The following is a 19,008-nucleotide window of genomic DNA, read 5'->3' on the forward strand; positions in this document are numbered from 1 at the left end:
GCTTTGTACTGTTCTTTCATCGAGCTGAGAGTATGTTGGAAAGAGTCTTTCTACCTCTGAGATAGGTGTAAGGTTTTGCGTACACTCTATTTTCTTCAGATTTCATTTGTGGGATGACATTGAGTATGAATTGCGTTCAGAAGAGTTGATAAAGAACATAACAAAAAAGCAATGATAGTATAATTTGATACTCATTGTGATTCTACAAGTGGGGTTCAGAGAGGGTGGAACAGATCTTGCCCTCTACTTTCATGGGGTAAAGATATTGTTTCTCCTCTACTTTCATGGGATAAAAATATTGTTTCCGATAAACCTCAACTTAAGAAAAAACATTTTCTTGTAGAGTTTGAATAAGAAAATGTAGGTGTTAAAAAGAAAAGGCTAAGAAAGAAATTCCCTTACTTTTTCATTTTTATTGAAATTTAAATATTTTTCTTATAATTCTTTGTACGCTTAACCCTCCTTCCAAACCTCGGGAGACCTCACTTGTGAAATTCAACAAACTCAAGGTTTTCTTAACTAAATATACATTCTAAGCACCCTAATTATTTGCAAAAAATATTTTTTTTCTTAAAATCTTTTTTGTGATGTGATTATTTGGTGGATACTCTACTTGAAACACAAGTCGAAGGTGAAGAAACTTGAGTTAAATTCATGAAGAACCACTTTTAGACTCTTATCTTGGAGTTCTACTTGTAGAAATTGAAATTCCTGAACATCATCTTTTACATAAAAGAGATGGGAAGAAGTGAGATCTGAACCCTGTCTAACCTGGATATGTGAAAAACTCTGTAGCAATAAATAATTATGTAATTAGATAGCAACTTAATCAACCATACAAGTCCACAACATTATTTTCTTGTGATACATATTGAGCTATAAGTAATGCTACACTCAAGTACATAATCAATCAGAGATTATCGTCCCACTATAGGTTGCTCGAGGCCATGACTGGAGATTGATGACGGTAGAAACCAGTTACAAATCCCGGACTAACAAAAATATTTTGATTTCTATGTTGATGAGTATTCTGGTTTTCTTCATCTTCTCCGTTGATCCCGGTAGGGTCCTTCCTCCTCCTGGTCCTTCAACAAGCCTAGGAAAGCAAGAAACCCGAAAAAGAAGAACCCGCCTTTCCAATGCCCTCCACCACCACCACCTCCACCTCCGCCTCCATCATCATCGCGAGGGGGAAACCCAGTCCCACCATCATCTAGTTCAGGAGATTTCTCCTTTCCTGCATTTTAGAACGGACATCTCAGCATTCTAATGACACTTCACAAAAATAAGGCAAAAGAGGCAGTCCGGTGCACTAAGCTGCCGCTATGCGTAGGGTCCGGGGAAGGGCCTGACCACAAGGCAGCCCGGTGCACTAAGCTCCCACTACGCACAGGGTCCGGGAAAGGGCCCAACCACAGGGTCTATTCTACGCAGCCTCACCTTACATTTCTGCAAGGGGCTGTTTCCAGTCTAATGATACTTTACACTGAATCTTTATAAAGTGCAAAAGTAGCTGTTACTTTTTTGTTGATAACCCTTACTGAAAAAATATTTGTTAAGTAGACTAAACTGATTCTATGATCTTTTTACAGTGGCAGGACGGAGTGCAGACGCTACTAACCAGAAGGACAACAACACAACAACATACTCAGTATAATCCAACAATGTGGGGAATGGGGAAGGTAGAGTGTACACATACCTTACCACTACCTCGGGGGTAAAGAGGAGATTTCTAATAGACCATCGACTGAAGGGATGGTCCAAAACAGAAGTAACAGAAGTACAAGAAATCACAGATAGTAACAGGACAGTATCTACAACAAAATAATATGATAATTGAAATACACGTAACAGAAATCAAAGGACAAGAAACCACAGGAGCAACACTACAACTATAGCATGGACGTATATCAAGACCACATCCTGCTATCTACTAACCATACGTGTAGCAGTGAAAACAACTTAGTTGCAAAATAGAAATTGTTTTTTTTCCCATTATTTGGTCTACCAGTTGCTATTAATAGCATGAAAAGATTACCTTGAACTGGTGCAACTGTAATGGTTGATGATTCTCGTGTAACCGTCTGTGTCTGGCCTTCAGCACATCTCGCGTTCTGCATTGATTCAAGAACAAAAGGTCAAACAGAAATGCATATTAGTTTACCTGAATGATGCAGGAAATGGAAAACCAAATGCCGGACGCAGGTAGTAGCAGTAGCAACAGCATCAAGAACATCAATGAACATATTAGTAATCATTTATGCAGTTCCAATTTTGTATTGTCTTGCTTGCAACTTAAAATGCATTATATTACCACTGTCAAGTAAATGCAGTTGATTTTCAATATGCAGACTGTAGAACCTGCTTGGAACGTGGAACTACATATACAAAGACAGGGTCTAATGTGATAACTTATGGCATAAACAGCTACTAACAGTAGCATTCTGAAGCTCCAAAGCTTCTTACAGCAAAAGTAATACAAAATTACTATAGAAGTTATGACAAGTACAATTGATAAAATTGCTGAGGCATGTAAACAGGTAAACAAGACACTAGGAGCAATTATACAAAAACAAGTACTAAAGAGACTGATACCAGAGCAGCAGCACATATTATTGAAGCACGCTTTTCTTGAACAGGACATCTCAAGCGTCTTGAATTGTTAATGAGTTGTTGTGACTGCATGCCAAGCGGATGGAGGCCAGCTGGAACTGATACTATTGGCTTGAAGTGCTTCCGGCATTGATCCCTTGCTCTAACTGTGACGACAAAATTCAATAATTAACGACTTAGATAACATGACTTAAAGGATGAGCAGCAGATTTTCACAAGGAGTTTGCCAACATTGGATTTCAATTATCAAAAGTCTTGATATCACTCTTGTCACAACTTAAATGTAAACGCTCTAGATTATCAAAAAAAATGTAAATATTCAATAAGATTACCTAAACACCACAGATCAAGTTAACTAGAAAATCAAAGAGACCTTTTTTCAGTATTTTAAATCTATTGAGTTAAAATAACCAAATTCAAGCAAGCTAGATGATAGATCATAAACAAATTTTCACTTCTACTGGTTTTCAGTACGAAGGCGTTATATATTTGACATGAGCCTAATGACGCGATATGGCTAATGATGAGGATTCATATGTCCTAACCCAAATTGCTTGAGATTAAGCAGTGTAATTGTTGCTGTTGTGAGTATTATAAATTTGGCTGTGAATGGTGAGTGCCAAATTGATATTTTCATATAGAGACAACAAGAAAGCTGAACAGTCTAATAATATAAGCAGAAAGCAACTACAATATTACAAGAGGATCATTCCTTAATGTGACTATCTTAACCCTTGTAGCACTAAAAAGATAATCATCATTCAGATATTCTTACATCTTATGTGGTAAAAGCTTCTCAATGAGCTAAAAGCAAGAGATGCTGATCTATTAACATTAAACAGGATCAACGATATGATCATTTTCACCAACATGGCCAAAAGTAATCCTGACATCCCCTCAGAAGAGATGCAGAGGTACCAACAATTAAAAAAAGAACCGGTCACGAAGATACGTCCACATACCTGTGGGCAAAGTAGCTACACTCATGGTGGTACTGGCAGTTAACGACATCACTTTGCACGAATTCTGAGTCTCACTGAGATTGCCCTCCTACTAGAATCCTGAAATCCAAAAGGAAGAATAAACTCAATATGCAATTCATACAGGATAATAGTTGCACATGCAAGGCAGTACCATGAACTAAATGTCTTTGTCATGGAAATGGAAAACCGTTCTTGCCTTTGGCACACTGTAAGATTATAAGTGTTACTACCAATGGAAGGAAGGTGGCGTCCACTATCAGACTATGACTCCATTCAATTATTTGAGGTCATGAGTGTGTGATAATCAGTGAAGCTTGTACATATACAGAAAATCAGTCAATATTTTTTAGGTATAACTGCTATTCCATAAAAAGTCCAGTGAATGATCGGTGAAGCAACTATATTTCTTCATTACCAATTTCCACATTTTCTTTCCAAATGTAATAAAACAACAACAATATACCCAGTGTATTTCCACATAGAGGGGCCTGGGGAGGGTAAAGAATATGCAGTCCATACCACTACCTCCGAAGAAGTAGAGAGGTTGTTTCCGATAGACCCCCAGCTCAGAACAAAAAGATAGTAACAAAGCCGTAATAAAACATGAAACAAGATGAAATAACAAAAATCAGACAGCCACAGAGTAGTACTATACACTATCTAACCGAAAGCACACACCAAGAAACCCCAACCTACGTGCATAGCCCTATGACTGCTAGCATGGCTATACCAAAGCAATCCTATCTCCCAGCTACGACTCACTCACACAAACTAGCCCTCTAACCTAATTCAGGTTCTCCATACCTTCCTATCTAGGATCATGTCCTCAGTAAGCTGTAATTGCTCCATGTCACCAAAGGGAATAAAAATACCACTACATTAGAGAATGAACTTAGAGGGCCAACTCCGTCTCAACTGCCCAAAGCAAACCACATTTTCTCACGTTTTCCTTTCTCAATCCATTATGCTCTCTTAATAAGACAATAGAAAGTTCTACTTGGGAACTAAGAAAACGTAGACAAGGCAAGATTAGATGCATATTATGGGAAAATTAGCAAACCACCACCATTGATCCTAAATTCTAAACTTTGTATGAAGACAAATCAGATTCTAATTTAAAGCCTGAGACAGACGATCCCTTATTCATCAAAGGATTAATCTCAAGGAGATATGTGCACTCCATTGAGACACACGACTATCCAGAGCTCCTAGCCTCCAACAGTGGAAGAAATAGTTATGCATTCTAAGATTATTTATCTTCAAAGACATGACTAGTAAAGTCAAATCAAAATAACAAACTTAATTGCAAGTATTATGTACAATCTTATAGAACTGTAAATACAACCATATCTTAGATCAGAGGTCATATGTGTTCTGTAGCATAACTAAATGAAACCACCCAAGTATACCTTCTCAAGACGAGGCTCATAATGGTTCCTATTGGAGCATAGTGTGTACTACAACAACATATCCAATGTATTCCCAAAAAGTGGGGTCTGGGGAGGGTAAAGTGTATGCAGTCCATACCACTACCTTAGATGATGTAGAGAGGTTGTTTCCAATAGACCCCTGACTCAGGACAGATAACAGTATAACAAACAAACAAACAAAAAACATAAAAGCACATAACAAAAATGGGATAACACACCGCTAGATAATAAAGAAAACAAGACACCCACAAGGTAATACTATAATGGGAGCATAGAGTGCACTATGCTAACTAATCTAGACATTAGCACCTTACCTGGGATTTTTTGCAAGCTGTGTCTATAATTCAGTTTGTAAGTAAGCTTAGGTCTAAGATTATACTTCCTAATTCAAACTGATATTTACTTTGCATTAACTTCAAGCAACGACAGATTTACTTATGTATACATGATATTTTTATAAAAAATATATTTACACACACATATAAGAAAAATGTTCTGTGATGGTGTGTTAGATGACGCCATTTTCTGGAGGGTGTCTCCGCCGTTGCTAGACAAATGCCTCTAGTTTAAGCTTCAGTTACGTTGTTTAAGCTTCAGTTACGTTACTTTTCATCTGCCTTGACATACTCATGTGTAAAGGTCTTACATGGGGGTGTACTTACAGCAGATTCTTCAAAATGTAGTAAATATATGTTAAAATTGAATGTACCAAATACATACCAGCTAAAACACCTATTAACACAAAGTCTACCACTACTAAAAATAGGAATTAGCGATGCAAAAATTCTGTAGCTAAACTGCAAAATCTGTTGCTAATCAATAAAAATTCAATAAGCTACGAGCAATTTAGCGATGAAGTTCGTTTACTAAAATATCCCTAGGGTTCCACCCCATAGTATGTCAAGAAAAAACTCAATCATCTACGATAGACAACAACAACAACAACATACCCAGTATACTCCCACAAATTGGGGTCGGAAGGTGGGGGTTAAAGTGTATGCAGTCCATATCCCTACCTCATATAGACCCCCGGCTCAGGGCAACTAACACTATAACAAACAAAAAAAAAACACAAAAGCAAACAACAAAAAGGATATCGTACCGCTAACTAATAAAAGAAATAGGACACCCACAAGATAATACTATAAACTAGCTATACAAAAGTCATGGACATCACCAAAATACCACGAACAAGAGACTACAAGAAACTACAGTAACAGACACAAACCAAACACTCTTCCCTACTACTACTACTATAGAATTTTTTTTCCTTTTTTTCATATCATTGCGATGCTTTGATCTATTTTCACAAAAATCTTTAAATATACAATCAAAAATATCCGAAGTAAAACCCACAACTTCATCAATAGCAGAAATACCTTTATTATTTTCAATTTGAAAAAATACCCAAACTGAATGAAGGTGAATCTTCGTTAGCCATAAAAAAACAAAAAAAAATTAACACCACAAAAATTAAAGCAGATAAAAAGAATAATCTATATTGCTAAATTAATATCAGAAATAGTTACTTAAAATCTATTTAAACAATTTACTTACCTTTCGAAAATAACTGGAAAAAAATTAAAATCGAAAGGAGTTGATAGTCGGTGATTGATGGAGGTTGCAGTAATGGAGATGATGGAATTATCAAGAGCAAAATATAAAAATCAAATTTTAAATAATTATTTAAAAGGTAAAAAATGCTGCCTATTAATAACTCTTTAGGTACGTATCAAGTTTAATAAATGATACATATACTCTTCATTGTATTTTAATTATAAATTTACTCTTGCCGTTAATAAGAAGGTATATATATATATCACTGAACTTTAATAAATAATATAAATATATTTTTTGTTATATTATAAATATACATTTATCGTTAATGAAAAGATATATATTTACAACTGAACTTTCATCATACTACAAATATACTTTTACCATTAATGAAAAAAATATATATATACCCTTTTCACTAACGGTCGTACAAGTGTCACAATCTTGTTTATTTATCTTTTTTAATTTAATTTATCCCAACACTATCCTAAAATAATTCTAATTTAACTCTCAAATCGATTCAAATAATTATTTTGGGCAGTGTTGGAATACATTAGAATTATTTTGGAGCAATGTTGGAATAAATTAAATTGAAAAAAGACAAATAAACAAGATTATGACACGTATCTCGCAGTTAGTGAGAAGTTATATATGTATCTTTTTATTAACGATAAGGATATATTTATACCTAAAATTTGACGAAGGATATATCTGTCTCATTTATAAAAGTTCAGGATATATTCATACTTTTTTCTATCTATATTATCAAGAACAAAATATAAAAAATAATTTATTTTGTAATTATTTAAAAGATAAGAAATTTTACATATTAATAACTTTAAGTTTGTGGGGGTTATGTAATTTTTTTTTTTAAACGATAGCATGGTTACGTAACTTGGCTAATATAAATAGGCCCATTAGTGAAGGCCCAATACTCATGGCCCAAGCCCAATTTCAACCACCTCATATATAAACCAAAAACGTTCACACACACAAAAAACCCTAATCGCAAATAGAATAGCAAGTTTAACTTCATCGTTTTCTCGGCCTCCAACCGAAAATGAAGGTTCATTATTCACTCAATAATCACATATTTTCACGTCCACTGTGTGTATTTCAGTAATTTTTTTTTTTTTTTTTGCAGTTCAACATTGCTAATCCGACAACTGGATGCCAGAAAAAGCTGGAAATTGACGATGATCAGAAACTGTAAGACAATATAATTATTTTATTTTCCAATTTTGTGTATTTTATTTAGTTATAGAGATATAATTTATCGGAATTCGTTGCGATTTTATGTTGGTACTGAATTGAGCATGTGTAGCATGTATATTTTTTTTTTTTTTCAATTTCGTTTATTTGCTTGTAGAGATAGAATTTATCAGAATTTGTTGTGATTTGTATGTTCATTACTCAATAGTAGAGTGTGTGTGTGTGTATATATATATAGTTTTTTATAGTAGCAAGATCCTTGATGCTGAAAATGTTTGAGTAGCGGTATATCTTAAAGGTTAATTAAAATAATGGGTCTACATTGAGCTGAATGTTTGTATGTTCAAAGTTCATTGTGACTGTAGCATGTATATATTTTTTTATAGTAGCAGGATTGCTATAATTGACGTGTTGTGATTGTAGCATTTTTTTATAGTAGCAGGATTACTATAATTGACGTGTTGTGATTGTAGCATATTTTTTTGTATAGTACCAGGATTACTGTAATTGCTTTGTTGTGATTGTAGCACATTTTTTTCACGGTAGCAGTATCACTACACTTGACGTATGTGAGATCCTTGATAACATACATGTTTGTGTAACTGTAAGATCTTAAAAGTTTTTTTTTTTTTTTTTTACTGTTGGAATGTAACGTACCTAAATTGAGCTGAATGTTTGTAAATTCAGAATTTGTTGTGATTGTATGTTTGTGTAAGCAGTTGCGGGTTCAAGGTTTTCACTCAGGGGTTTTGAAAAATTAAAATGTAAAAGATAATGCAGTTCTTGAAAATCAAAACCTTAGGACATGAAAGCATGGATCATGAGCGATTCATTCAAAATTTATATATGTACGTATCCACAGAAAACTAATGTTTGATTTTTTTTTGAATGGGTTTGGTTACCTTGGTAACGAAAATATTAGTATGTGTAAGATTGTAATGGATAGTATTTTAAACCATTGAAATGCAATGGGCATAAATTGAGTTGAATGTTTGTAGTTTATGTAGATGATCGACCCCAACTAAGTACATTGATTGGTGAGTGGTTTATTAAAGGATGTGCCCAAGTCAAAAAGAGCACTTAGAGGGTGTCACATACTATGGGATGGATTGAGTAACTTTTTTTTAGAACCTTGAGTCTAAGTACATTGATTGGTGAGTGGTTTATTAAAGGATGTGCCCAAGTCAAAAAGAGCACTTAGAGGGTGTCACATACTATGGGATGGAGTGAGTAACTTTTTTTTAGAACCTTGAGTGTGGGTCTAAAAACCTCGACTAATTCTATGAAATCAAGATAATTTGCGTTCAATTAATTTTATGAGATACAGATAAATTATCATCTTGCAATAAAAAAAATAAGTTAAAATGAAAGTAAAATCATTTTACAAATATTAATTGGCTTTTGCTTATTACTATTGTCTGCAATGTCAGGAAAATGTTATTCCTATTTAGTGTGATTAATGAGATCTCCATTTGCTTTTGGATGCTGGTGGGGAGCGTATAGTTAAACTGGAGGGAGGAGTGTGTGATTTAGAGAAATCTGTCTTTTAAGATCCTCATAAGAATGTCTTTTAAGACAGTTATTGAGTATTGTAATGACATTACACTAGATAGAGTTGAACGAATATGTAGAGGATTCATAGCCATCCATAGTTAATTTGTGATTGACCCTTAGTATAATCGTAGTTGTAACAGTTATAATTGTTTTACTTAGATTGATAGCTATCAAGTGATGGAAGCAGTTATGTTTTTTAAGTGAACAAGCATGTCCAGTATAGTTTACCAACATTGGTGTATTCATAAGATACTATGAAATAGCATTTTCTAAGCTGAATTATTGAAATGCAGCCGAGCTTTCTTCGACAAAAGGATCTCCCAAGAGGTTAGTGGAGATGCTTTGGGTGAGGTAGGTTTCTGTTCTCTTTATTCTGTGGCTTTTGATGGGAAATCCCACTATTCGATCAACTCCTTTTCAAATTTTTTGTGTTTAATCAACAGGAGTTCAAGGGCTACGTTTTCAAGATAATGGGAGGATGTGACAAGCAAGGTTTCCCAATGAAGCAGGGAGTGTTAACTCCCGGCCGTGTACGTCTTTTGCTCCACAGAGGTATGTTTAAAATGAGTTTGATGGGCACCTAAATTGTTCTTTTCATCAAAATCTGTTATTTTAAGATCTTTATGATATGAATAGCTGTTGTATTATGTATCTCTAAACATTTACACATGAAACAGGTACTCCTTGCTTCAGGGGTTATGGTAGGAGAAATGGAGAGCGCAGAAGGAAGTCTGTCCGTGGATGCATTGTCAGCCCTGATCTTTCTGTTTTGAACCTCGTTATTGTGAAAAAGGGTGATAATGATCTGCCTGGACTGACCGACACTGAAAAGCCAAGGATGAGAGGACCCAAAAGGGCTTCTAAGATTAGAAAGCTCTTCAATCTTTCCAAGGAAGACGATGTCAGGAAGTATGTCAACACTTACCGCAGAAATTTCACTACCAAGACTGGTTAGTTATTACTCTTCTAACTACTATATCATTAGATTTTCCATTTGATTCAAGTTTAGGAAATCTTGGACTAGCTAAGTGTTGTGATGTTCTGTCGGGACAGGTAAAAATGCGAGCAAGGCTCCTAAGATTCAGAGGTTAGTGACACCCTTGACTTTGCAAAGAAAGAGAGCGAGAATCGCTGACAAGAAGAAGAGAATTGCTAAGGCTAAATCCGAGGCAGCTGATTATCAGAAACTTCTTGCTAGTAGGTTGAAGGAGCAAAGAGAGAGGCGTAGCGAGAGTTTGGCTAAGAAGCGGTCTAGACTCTCTGCAGCGTCTAAGCCATCTATTGCCGCTTAAGTTCAGTGGATCTTATCGAGAGGGGTATAAGAGAATGAGCTGCGTTTTTTGTCTCTATTGTTACAGCTTTTGTGATTTCTAGTGTTACATTGGTCTGATTGTGGCCACATACAACTACTTTTAGGTTCCAGATTTTTGGTTACTTTGTCTTTTTGGTCCATCCTTACACATCAATCTAGCACTGTTATTTGTTTTTCTTGACATTGATCAGTTCTTTTCGGTTACTTGTATGACATTAATCTATTTTTGACAGTCTTCTAAGCTTCATTATGCCGATGGCGTTAAAAGGGCGTGACATTTATTTCTTCACCATCAGAATCTAGGGGAGCAAGTAACATTATTTTGGGGTAGGATTAGAAATTGTTACTTTGTGCTATATGTGAATTACATTAGGGCAAAAAGGCACCTGATATCTTGAATGAAGAAAAATGGTGCACTAATCAATTCAATGGTTAATTAGATGGACTGATGAATCTTTTGCTTTTCGGGTGGTGTTGAACAATGGTGCTTGCGTTGCGGGAGATGCAACAGCTCAATTGATGGGACTTGCTTTCCTTGGGGTTGGTTGAAAGGTAAGGATAGCGTGATTGGCCGTAGGGGCGGAGCTACATGTAGGATAGGGGATTCATCCGAATCCCCTTAGATGGAAAATTATACTATATATACATGGTTAAAATTATTTTTTATGTATATATAATAGATATTGAACTTTCTTCGGTTAGTTCGTATGTTCACCTGTGAACCTCCTTGGTGAAAATTCTAGTTTCGCCACTGATTGGCCGATTGGTTAGGAAGATAAGGATCCCAGTAACAAACAAGGTTTGGAGAACAACCTAATTACGAAGGATAAGTCTTTTGAAAAAGGTAGGGTCACGAACTGTAGCGCAACCTAAATCGAGTTATGGTCTCAGTAAATTTCGTTTAATTTAAGGACGAAACGAATCAACCCAGCTGTCCTGATCAGAAGAAGAAAGAGAACGGTTGCTTCTTTCCAATCAATCAAGTGGCCCAAGGGCCACCTTTTGTCCAGGGGACAATGTCTAGGGACATCGTCGGAGAACAATGTCGGGGATAGGGTGAGAACCTTTCGTTAGTTACGTCCTTTAAGTGCCAATTCTTTCATATCTAGATGTGGAGACGGAGAAATTTCATGAGTTATTTTGACTTTCATCTTTTTTTATTACCGGAAAATCTGCAATTGTTATTCTTTAGATACACACCGTTAATTTTGTTCTAATGTAAGAAAACTAAATTATACTAGACAAAATTTCATACAATGAGCTTGGTCGAGAAAACATGCAGGATGTGTCGGCCTCATTTGGGAGATCCCTTATTCAAACAACTCGGCCAGCATTGTGAGTTAACCACATACTGCAAATGAGAATGACTTAAATTTAAAGGTACTATATAATTAACATATCAGTAGAAAGATCAACTTAATCCAAAAAGAAAGTTGAAAAATTGCTAAATGAAGGAACACAGTATAATTAAGAGCAAACAACTAAATCAAATAAAACTATATCTTTCCTGATCAGAAAATAAAAACCTAAAAAATATGATCTTTAAAATAATTTGGACTAAAAGCATCATTAAGATGAAAAAAAAATCAATTTGATTTTCTATAGAAGCTAGAAAACAGACAAAATTAAGTGTTAGAGCATTATTGAGATAAAACTTTAATAGGTGTTGTGAAATTTAAACTTAAAATCTCTATTTGAAATGTGCGATTATTTTATATAAAACTTTAAATTATTAAGGAAAGTCTATTTTTATTTATTTATATATTGAAAGCAAATAGTTTGACCCGGTTTCAATATTAAAAGGTTAATTAGTTCACCAATATTGAAAAAGTGAGTTTGATTAGTCTTAATCTCTTACATTATAGCAAGTACTTTAATAAACATTAGGTGCCAAATGTTGACAAAAAAAGAAGGTTCCAAAAGTCATTCATTGTGTACTTGAGCTGCCTGTTAAATTTTGGTTCACTTTATTAAAAGTAGTTGTTAATCTTACTGAATCAAGAGATAATTAATTATAATAAAAATAGTTGTTAATCTTACTGAATTAAGAGATAATTCATTATTTTTTTTACATTGTCATTATAATTTATTTGATATAGTGTATACAAATAGTGCAAAATATAACATATTAATAATATTATTATTAGTTATGTTGAGATTTTTTTTTATATGCTGTATGATTTTTATTAAAAATAAATGCTTTGCTAATCTCTAGAAATAGTATTTGCTTATAATAGTGTCCTCCGCAAATATGCTGAAAGGATGTGAAAGATTTTGAGGCAATCATATCTTTAATCATGCTAATGCGTGCATTAGAATCTATTGGATGATTAATAATATCACTGATTTTCATGTATTAGTTATACACACTTAATCAAATAAAATGTATAACTAATACAAATATTATTTATACCTAGGTGAAAAAGTGTATTAAATAAAGTATTAGTAATATACAAAATTAAGGCATTCATTGTTTTTTCTGATTCATTCTACTGAACGACCCTATAAACTATGAACACTTGTTTTTAAAGTTCCAATTTTATTTTTTTTCATGAATGAGTTAGTAAAGTTATCTTTTTACTCTCTCTATTCATTTTACTTGTTCAATATTGACTTGATACATATCTTAAGAAACAATAGACAAAAGAGATAAATTTACTACTTTCTCCGTTCATCGTTACTTGTCCATTTTTTCATTGGCACAAAAATTAAGAAATAGTAAATGATAGGTACGGTTTTACCATATACATAAAGACCCCCCACCCCCACCCCTCTGATCTTGTCCGATTTTTTCAAAAAGACACCTAAACTATACTTTCGACCTATTACCCCACGAATCTTACCTAAACCATTGTAAATGCACCATTTTGACTAAAAATTTGACTCTGCATGTAGACATGCACCTGTAGCGCGTGAATTGAAAAAAAATTGAACCAATAAATTAAAATGTATCACGTGTAATAAAAAGGACCCACTTTTTTAATTTTGTATTTTTATTTTCTTTCTTTAGTTTCCATCTTTTTCGTTTATTTCTTCTTCTTCCTCCTCCTCCTTCTTCTTCTCCTCCATTAATCTCCATTAATAGCGTCACTCGATTTTCTTTCCTCTTTCTTCAAAGCAATGAAGTAGCACACTCAGAAGTCGGAACACGGACTCACTCAAAACAAGAGAAGAAAGATTAAGATAGCTGGGTAAAGGGTATCACATTCATGAAAAATCAAAATAAAGAGAATCAAGAATCAAAAATCAATTCTTTTATGCACTGAATTTGCAATGATCACAATGACGATGAAGGGTTTACATATCAAAATGCAAACCCAAGATGTTGAATTCATAGAGACAGATTTCAGAGTTATTGGTAGGTATTACAAATCAGACAAAAAATTCCTCAAACACAAGAGAAGACTAACAAGAAATATTCATTCTTTGCACTGAATTCACAAACATAGAGATGAAAGTATACAGTATCACAAATAAGAGTCCAAACCAACAAAAACAAGAGACAAGTAACATAAAAAGTCCAATCTTTGTACTGAATCAATATATTGAGAAATTGGATTTTCAAAAAATTGAGTTTTCTCAACTTTGTTGTGCTAACAAAAATTTTGAACCAATATATTGTCTGATTGCTGTGTAATGGCAAGGGAATGGATATGTGTTGTGGAGAAGAAGGATAAGTGGAGTGAAATTATTGGTGCAAAGGTAAAAAGAAAGTCAAAAAGTAAGAGAGAGAAAAAAGAAAGAGGAAAAATATAAAGAAAATAATTAAAAATAAAAAATATATGTATGATATATATCAATTATAGTGAATGTCTATCAAGATCTATTTGATGTCTATCAGGATTTGATGTATTTGTCTTTTAGTGTGAAACTAGGGTCAAATTCCCCCTATAAATAGAAGGGCTTCTTTCATTGTAAGTCACCCCTCAAGCAAAGAAATAAGAATCACTCTCTATTCTCACTACTCTTCTTCTTGTTTTTTATTGTTTTATAACACATTATCAGCACGACAGTCTACCGTCTCAAATTTGAAGGCTAAGGCTAAGATATGAATAATTTTCAAAGCAAGCTGTCAAATTGTGAAAATATATGTTTGATTGATTCTGGCACTACACATACGATATTCAAAGACGAGAAATATTTCTCTCATCTAAACATACGCAAGATTAATGTCACTACAATTTTTAATAGTGCTAATTTGATTAAAGGCTTCGAAAAAGCTATTATAATCTTTTCCAAAGGAACTAAACTCATCATAAATAATGCCATGTTTTCTCCTAAGTCTCGGAGAAACTTGATGAGTTTTAAAGATATCCATGAAAATGGTTATCATATCAAGACAATTGATGAGATTAATCTTGAATATCTTGATATCACCAAGAATGTCTCTGGGCAGACATGTGTTATTAAAAAGTTTCCTGCTTTATCTTCTGGCTTGTATTGGACAAAGATTTATGCAATTAAGGCACATTCTATAGTAAATCGGAAGTTACTAATTCCAATATTTTCATATTTTAGCATGATCGTCTGAGACATCCAGGATCAATAATGATGAGACGAATCATAGAAAATTCAAATGGGCATCCATTAAAGAACTTGAAGGGTCTTTCGAATGGTGAATTTTCATGCAGTGCTTGTTATCAAGGCAAGCTGATTGTGAGGTCATCGCCAACAAAAGTTGGGATGAGTCCCCCGCATTCACCTGGGGATATTTGTGGACCCATTCACCCACCTAGTGGGTCATTTAGATACTTTATGGTCCTAATAGATGCTTCATCTAGATGGTCTCATGTGTGCCTTTTGTCATCTCGCAACTTAGCATTTGCAAAATTTTGGCACAAATAATACGATTACGGGCACAATTTTTCGATAATCAAATTAAGTCTATTCGCCTTGATAATGCTGCAGAATTTTTATCCCAAGCATTTAATGACTATTTCTTATCGATTGGGATAAGAGTGGAACATCCTGTACACTCAAAATGGCCTTACTGAGTCATTAATTAAACGTCTGCAGTTGATACCAAGACCATTGCTTATGAAAACTAAGTTGCCCACTTCTGTTTGGGGTCATGCAATTTTGCATGCTGCAACACTTGTTCGTCTTAGACCGACAAATTATCATAAATTTTTTCTATTACAATTGGTTTTGGGTCAAAAACCTAATATATCTCATTTGAGAATTTTTGGGTGCAGTGTATATGTACCTATAACACCATCAAACCACACCAAGATGGCCCCCCCCAAGAAGATTAGGAATTTATGTTGGGTTTGAATCACTCTTCATTATTCGCTATCTTGAAATATTAACGGGAGATATGTTCACTGCTCGATTTGCAGATTGTCGATTTGATGAGATAGTTTTTCCAAAATTAGGGGGAGAAGATAGTGACATCAAAAGAGAAATTTTGTGGAAAAATCCATCACTATCTCATCTTGATCCACGTGCTTCTATTTGTGAGTAAGAAACACAAAATATTATTTATCTGTAGAAAATTGCAAATCAAATATCGGACGCATTTACTGATTTGAAAAGGATCACCAAATCACATATTCCTGCAGAGAATGTCCTAATTCTAATTGATGTCTCTAAAGGACCATCCACTAGTGTCATCACCAATGAATCTAAAGCACACTTGAAGCGTGACAGACCATTAGGTTCTAAGGATCAAAATCCTAAAAAAAGAAAAACAAATGGTTAAGATGACACTACGAAAGATCCTTATATGGAAGTTCAAGATTTGAGCAATGTTGATATTCCTGAAGGAATCAATGAGACTGAGACTCAAGAAAATGAGAACTATCCATAAATTCAAGTGATGTTGAAACTAATTTGAATCGATCTGAAATAGTAGTAGATCATATCTTTGCATACAATGTTGCAACAAAAATCATGCAAGATAGAGAGGATCTTGAACCTCAATCTGTCACAGAATGTGGACAAAGAAATGATTGGCCAAAATGGCAAGAAACAATTCAATCTGAATTGAATTCACTTGTCAAACGTAAAGTTTTTGGACCTATAACTCAAACACCTAATGGTGTTAAGCCTGTTGGCTATAAATGGGTCTTTGTGCAAAAAAGAAATGAGAAAAATGAAATACAAAGGCATAAAGCATGCCTTGTTGCATAAGGATTTTCACAACGACCTGGTGTCGATTATGATGAGATATATTCACCAGTTATGGACACAATAACATTGCGTTATCTTATTAGTTTCACTATCCATGAGAGAATTGAAATGCATTTGATGGATGTGGTAACAACCTATCTATATGGATCACTTGATAATGAGATATACATGAAAATTCTCGAAGGATTTAAAATGTCGAAAGCATATAGTTCAAAGCCTCGGAAAATGTATTTCATTAGATTGCAAAGATCATTGTATGGTTTGAAGCAATCTAGACGCATGTGGTATAACCGTCTTAGTGAATATTTATCTAAAGAAGGTTATACGAATGATGAAATTTGCCTATGTGTTTTCATAAAGAAAACAACGTCGGAGTTTGTTATACTTGCTGTCTATGTTGATAACATAAACCTTATTGGAACGCCAATAGAGCTTCAAAAGGCAATTGATTACCTAAAGAAAGAATTTGAGATGAAAGATCTCGGAAAGACAAAGTTATGCCTTGGTTTACAAATTGAGCATTTGATAAATGGTTTCTTTGTCCATCAATCTGCCTACACAGAAAAGGTGTTGAAACGATTCTATATAGATAGAGCACATCCATTAAGTACTTCGATGGTTGTTCGATCACTTGATGTGAATAAGAATCCATTTCGACCTCAAGAAAAGAATGAGGAACTCCTTGATCCTGAAATACCATATCTTAGTGCAATTGATGCACTAATGTATCTTGCAAATACTACAAGGCCTGATATTGCCTTTTCAGTAAATTTGCTAGCAAGGTATAGTTCTGCTCCTACTAGGAGACATTGGAATGAGATCAAACATATATTACGGTATCTAAAGGGGACTACCGATATGGGCTTATTTTATTTTAAAAATTACAGTTTCGATTTTGTTGGTTATGCTGATGCTGTGTACTTATCTGACCCGCATAAAGCTCGGTCTCAAACAGGTTATGTATTCATATGTGAGGGTACTGCCATCTTGGAGATCAACAAAGCAGTCTATCGTAGCCACTTCATCGAATCACGCTGAAATTATAGCTATTCATGAAGCAAGCCGAGAGTGTGTGTGATTAAGGTCCATAATACATCTCATTTGAGAAAAATGTGGCTTAAAATGTGAAAAAGTACCCACAATTTTATATGAAGATATAATGCAGCATGCATAGCATAACTGAAAGGTGGATTCATAAAAGGAAATAGAACGAAACACATTTTACCAAAACTCTTCTATACATATGAGCTCCAAAAGAATGGTGATATTGACATACAACAAATTCGTTCAAGTGATAATGTGATTGATTTATTTACCAAGTTTCTTTCAACGGCAACTTTCAAGAAGATGATGCACAAGATCGGAATGCAAAGATTCAAGGATGTTCTTATTAGGGGGAGTTAATACGTGTTGTACTCTTTTTTCCTTACGAGGTTTTGTCCCACTGGATTTTCCTTGTAAGATTTTTAATGAGGCAACCTATATGCGTATTGTTAGATATTCAAGGGGAAGTGTTATGATATATATATCAATTATAGTGAATGTCTATCAGGATCTATTTGATACCTATCAGGATTTGATGTATTTGTCTTTTAGTGTGAAACTAGGGGCAAAATCCCCTATAAATAGAAGAGCTTCCTTCATTGTAAATCATCCCTCAAGAGAAGAAATAAGAATCACTCTCTCTATTCTCTCTACTCTTCTTCTTGTTCTTTATTGTTTTATAACAATATGTATTTTTTTATTAAGTAAGACGTGTCAAATCTAATTAGTGCGTGTAAAGCACCTACTTTTTGAAATTGGTTTCGTTAAAAAATGACATAATAATATCGGTTCAAAATTATTTAGGGGGTATTAGGACATTCACAAAGTTCAAGTGTCTTTTTGAAAAAACGGTCCAACATTAGGGGGGTATTTATGTATTTTCTCTAAATTTAATGTTTTAAAAAATGCATTAGATAATGAATCGTATTTAATGCTAAGGGTAAAATGGATAGAAATAAGTAAATTATCCATTAATTTTCTAAACTGAACAAATATTATTGGACATCCCAAAATAAAAAGTAGACAAGTAAAGATGGACGGAAGAAATATATCACCCTTGAATGCAATAAATTTAATACTTTAAAAAATATATTTATAATGGATAATATTTAATAGCAACGAAAAAATGGACAAAAGATTCATTAATTTTTTTAAACTATATTATTGTATA

At 34.0% G+C, this 19,008-nt stretch overlaps 2 protein-coding genes across 3 annotated transcripts; one reads left to right on the forward strand and one right to left on the reverse strand.

The window, feature by feature from the left end:
• Positions 1-792: 792 nt before the first annotated feature.
• On the reverse strand, positions 793-6,811 carry LOC107849489 (protein YELLOW LEAF 1, choloroplastic). 2 transcript variants are annotated; one of them, XM_016694055.2, is made up of 5 exons: positions 6,584-6,811; positions 3,576-3,674; positions 2,596-2,759; positions 2,039-2,114; positions 793-1,237 (listed from the first exon to the last, which is right to left on the reverse strand). In XM_016694055.2, exons 2-5 carry the CDS (start codon positions 3,622-3,624, stop codon positions 1,041-1,043), a joined length of 486 nt encoding a protein of 161 aa, XP_016549541.1. In that variant the 5' UTR covers positions 3,625-3,674; positions 6,584-6,811; the 3' UTR covers positions 793-1,040. The 2 variants fall into 2 exon arrangements, with proteins under 2 accessions (XP_016549541.1, XP_016549545.1); XM_016694059.2 differs by lacking the exon at positions 6,584-6,811 and adding an exon at positions 6,406-6,532.
• Positions 6,812-7,530: 719 nt separating this feature from the next.
• On the forward strand, positions 7,531-10,893 carry LOC107849501 (40S ribosomal protein S6). Its single transcript, XM_016694067.2, has 6 exons — positions 7,531-7,649; positions 7,728-7,792; positions 9,643-9,700; positions 9,793-9,901; positions 10,027-10,299; positions 10,403-10,893. Exons 1-6 carry the CDS (start codon positions 7,644-7,646, stop codon positions 10,639-10,641), a joined length of 750 nt encoding a protein of 249 aa, XP_016549553.1. The 5' UTR covers positions 7,531-7,643; the 3' UTR covers positions 10,642-10,893.
• Positions 10,894-19,008: the final 8,115 nt, after the last annotated feature.

Source organism: Capsicum annuum, chromosome 1 (assembly GCF_002878395.1).
Source record: "Capsicum annuum cultivar UCD-10X-F1 chromosome 1, UCD10Xv1.1, whole genome shotgun sequence".
In the NCBI taxonomy this organism is placed as follows: Eukaryota; Viridiplantae; Streptophyta; class Magnoliopsida; order Solanales; family Solanaceae; genus Capsicum; species Capsicum annuum.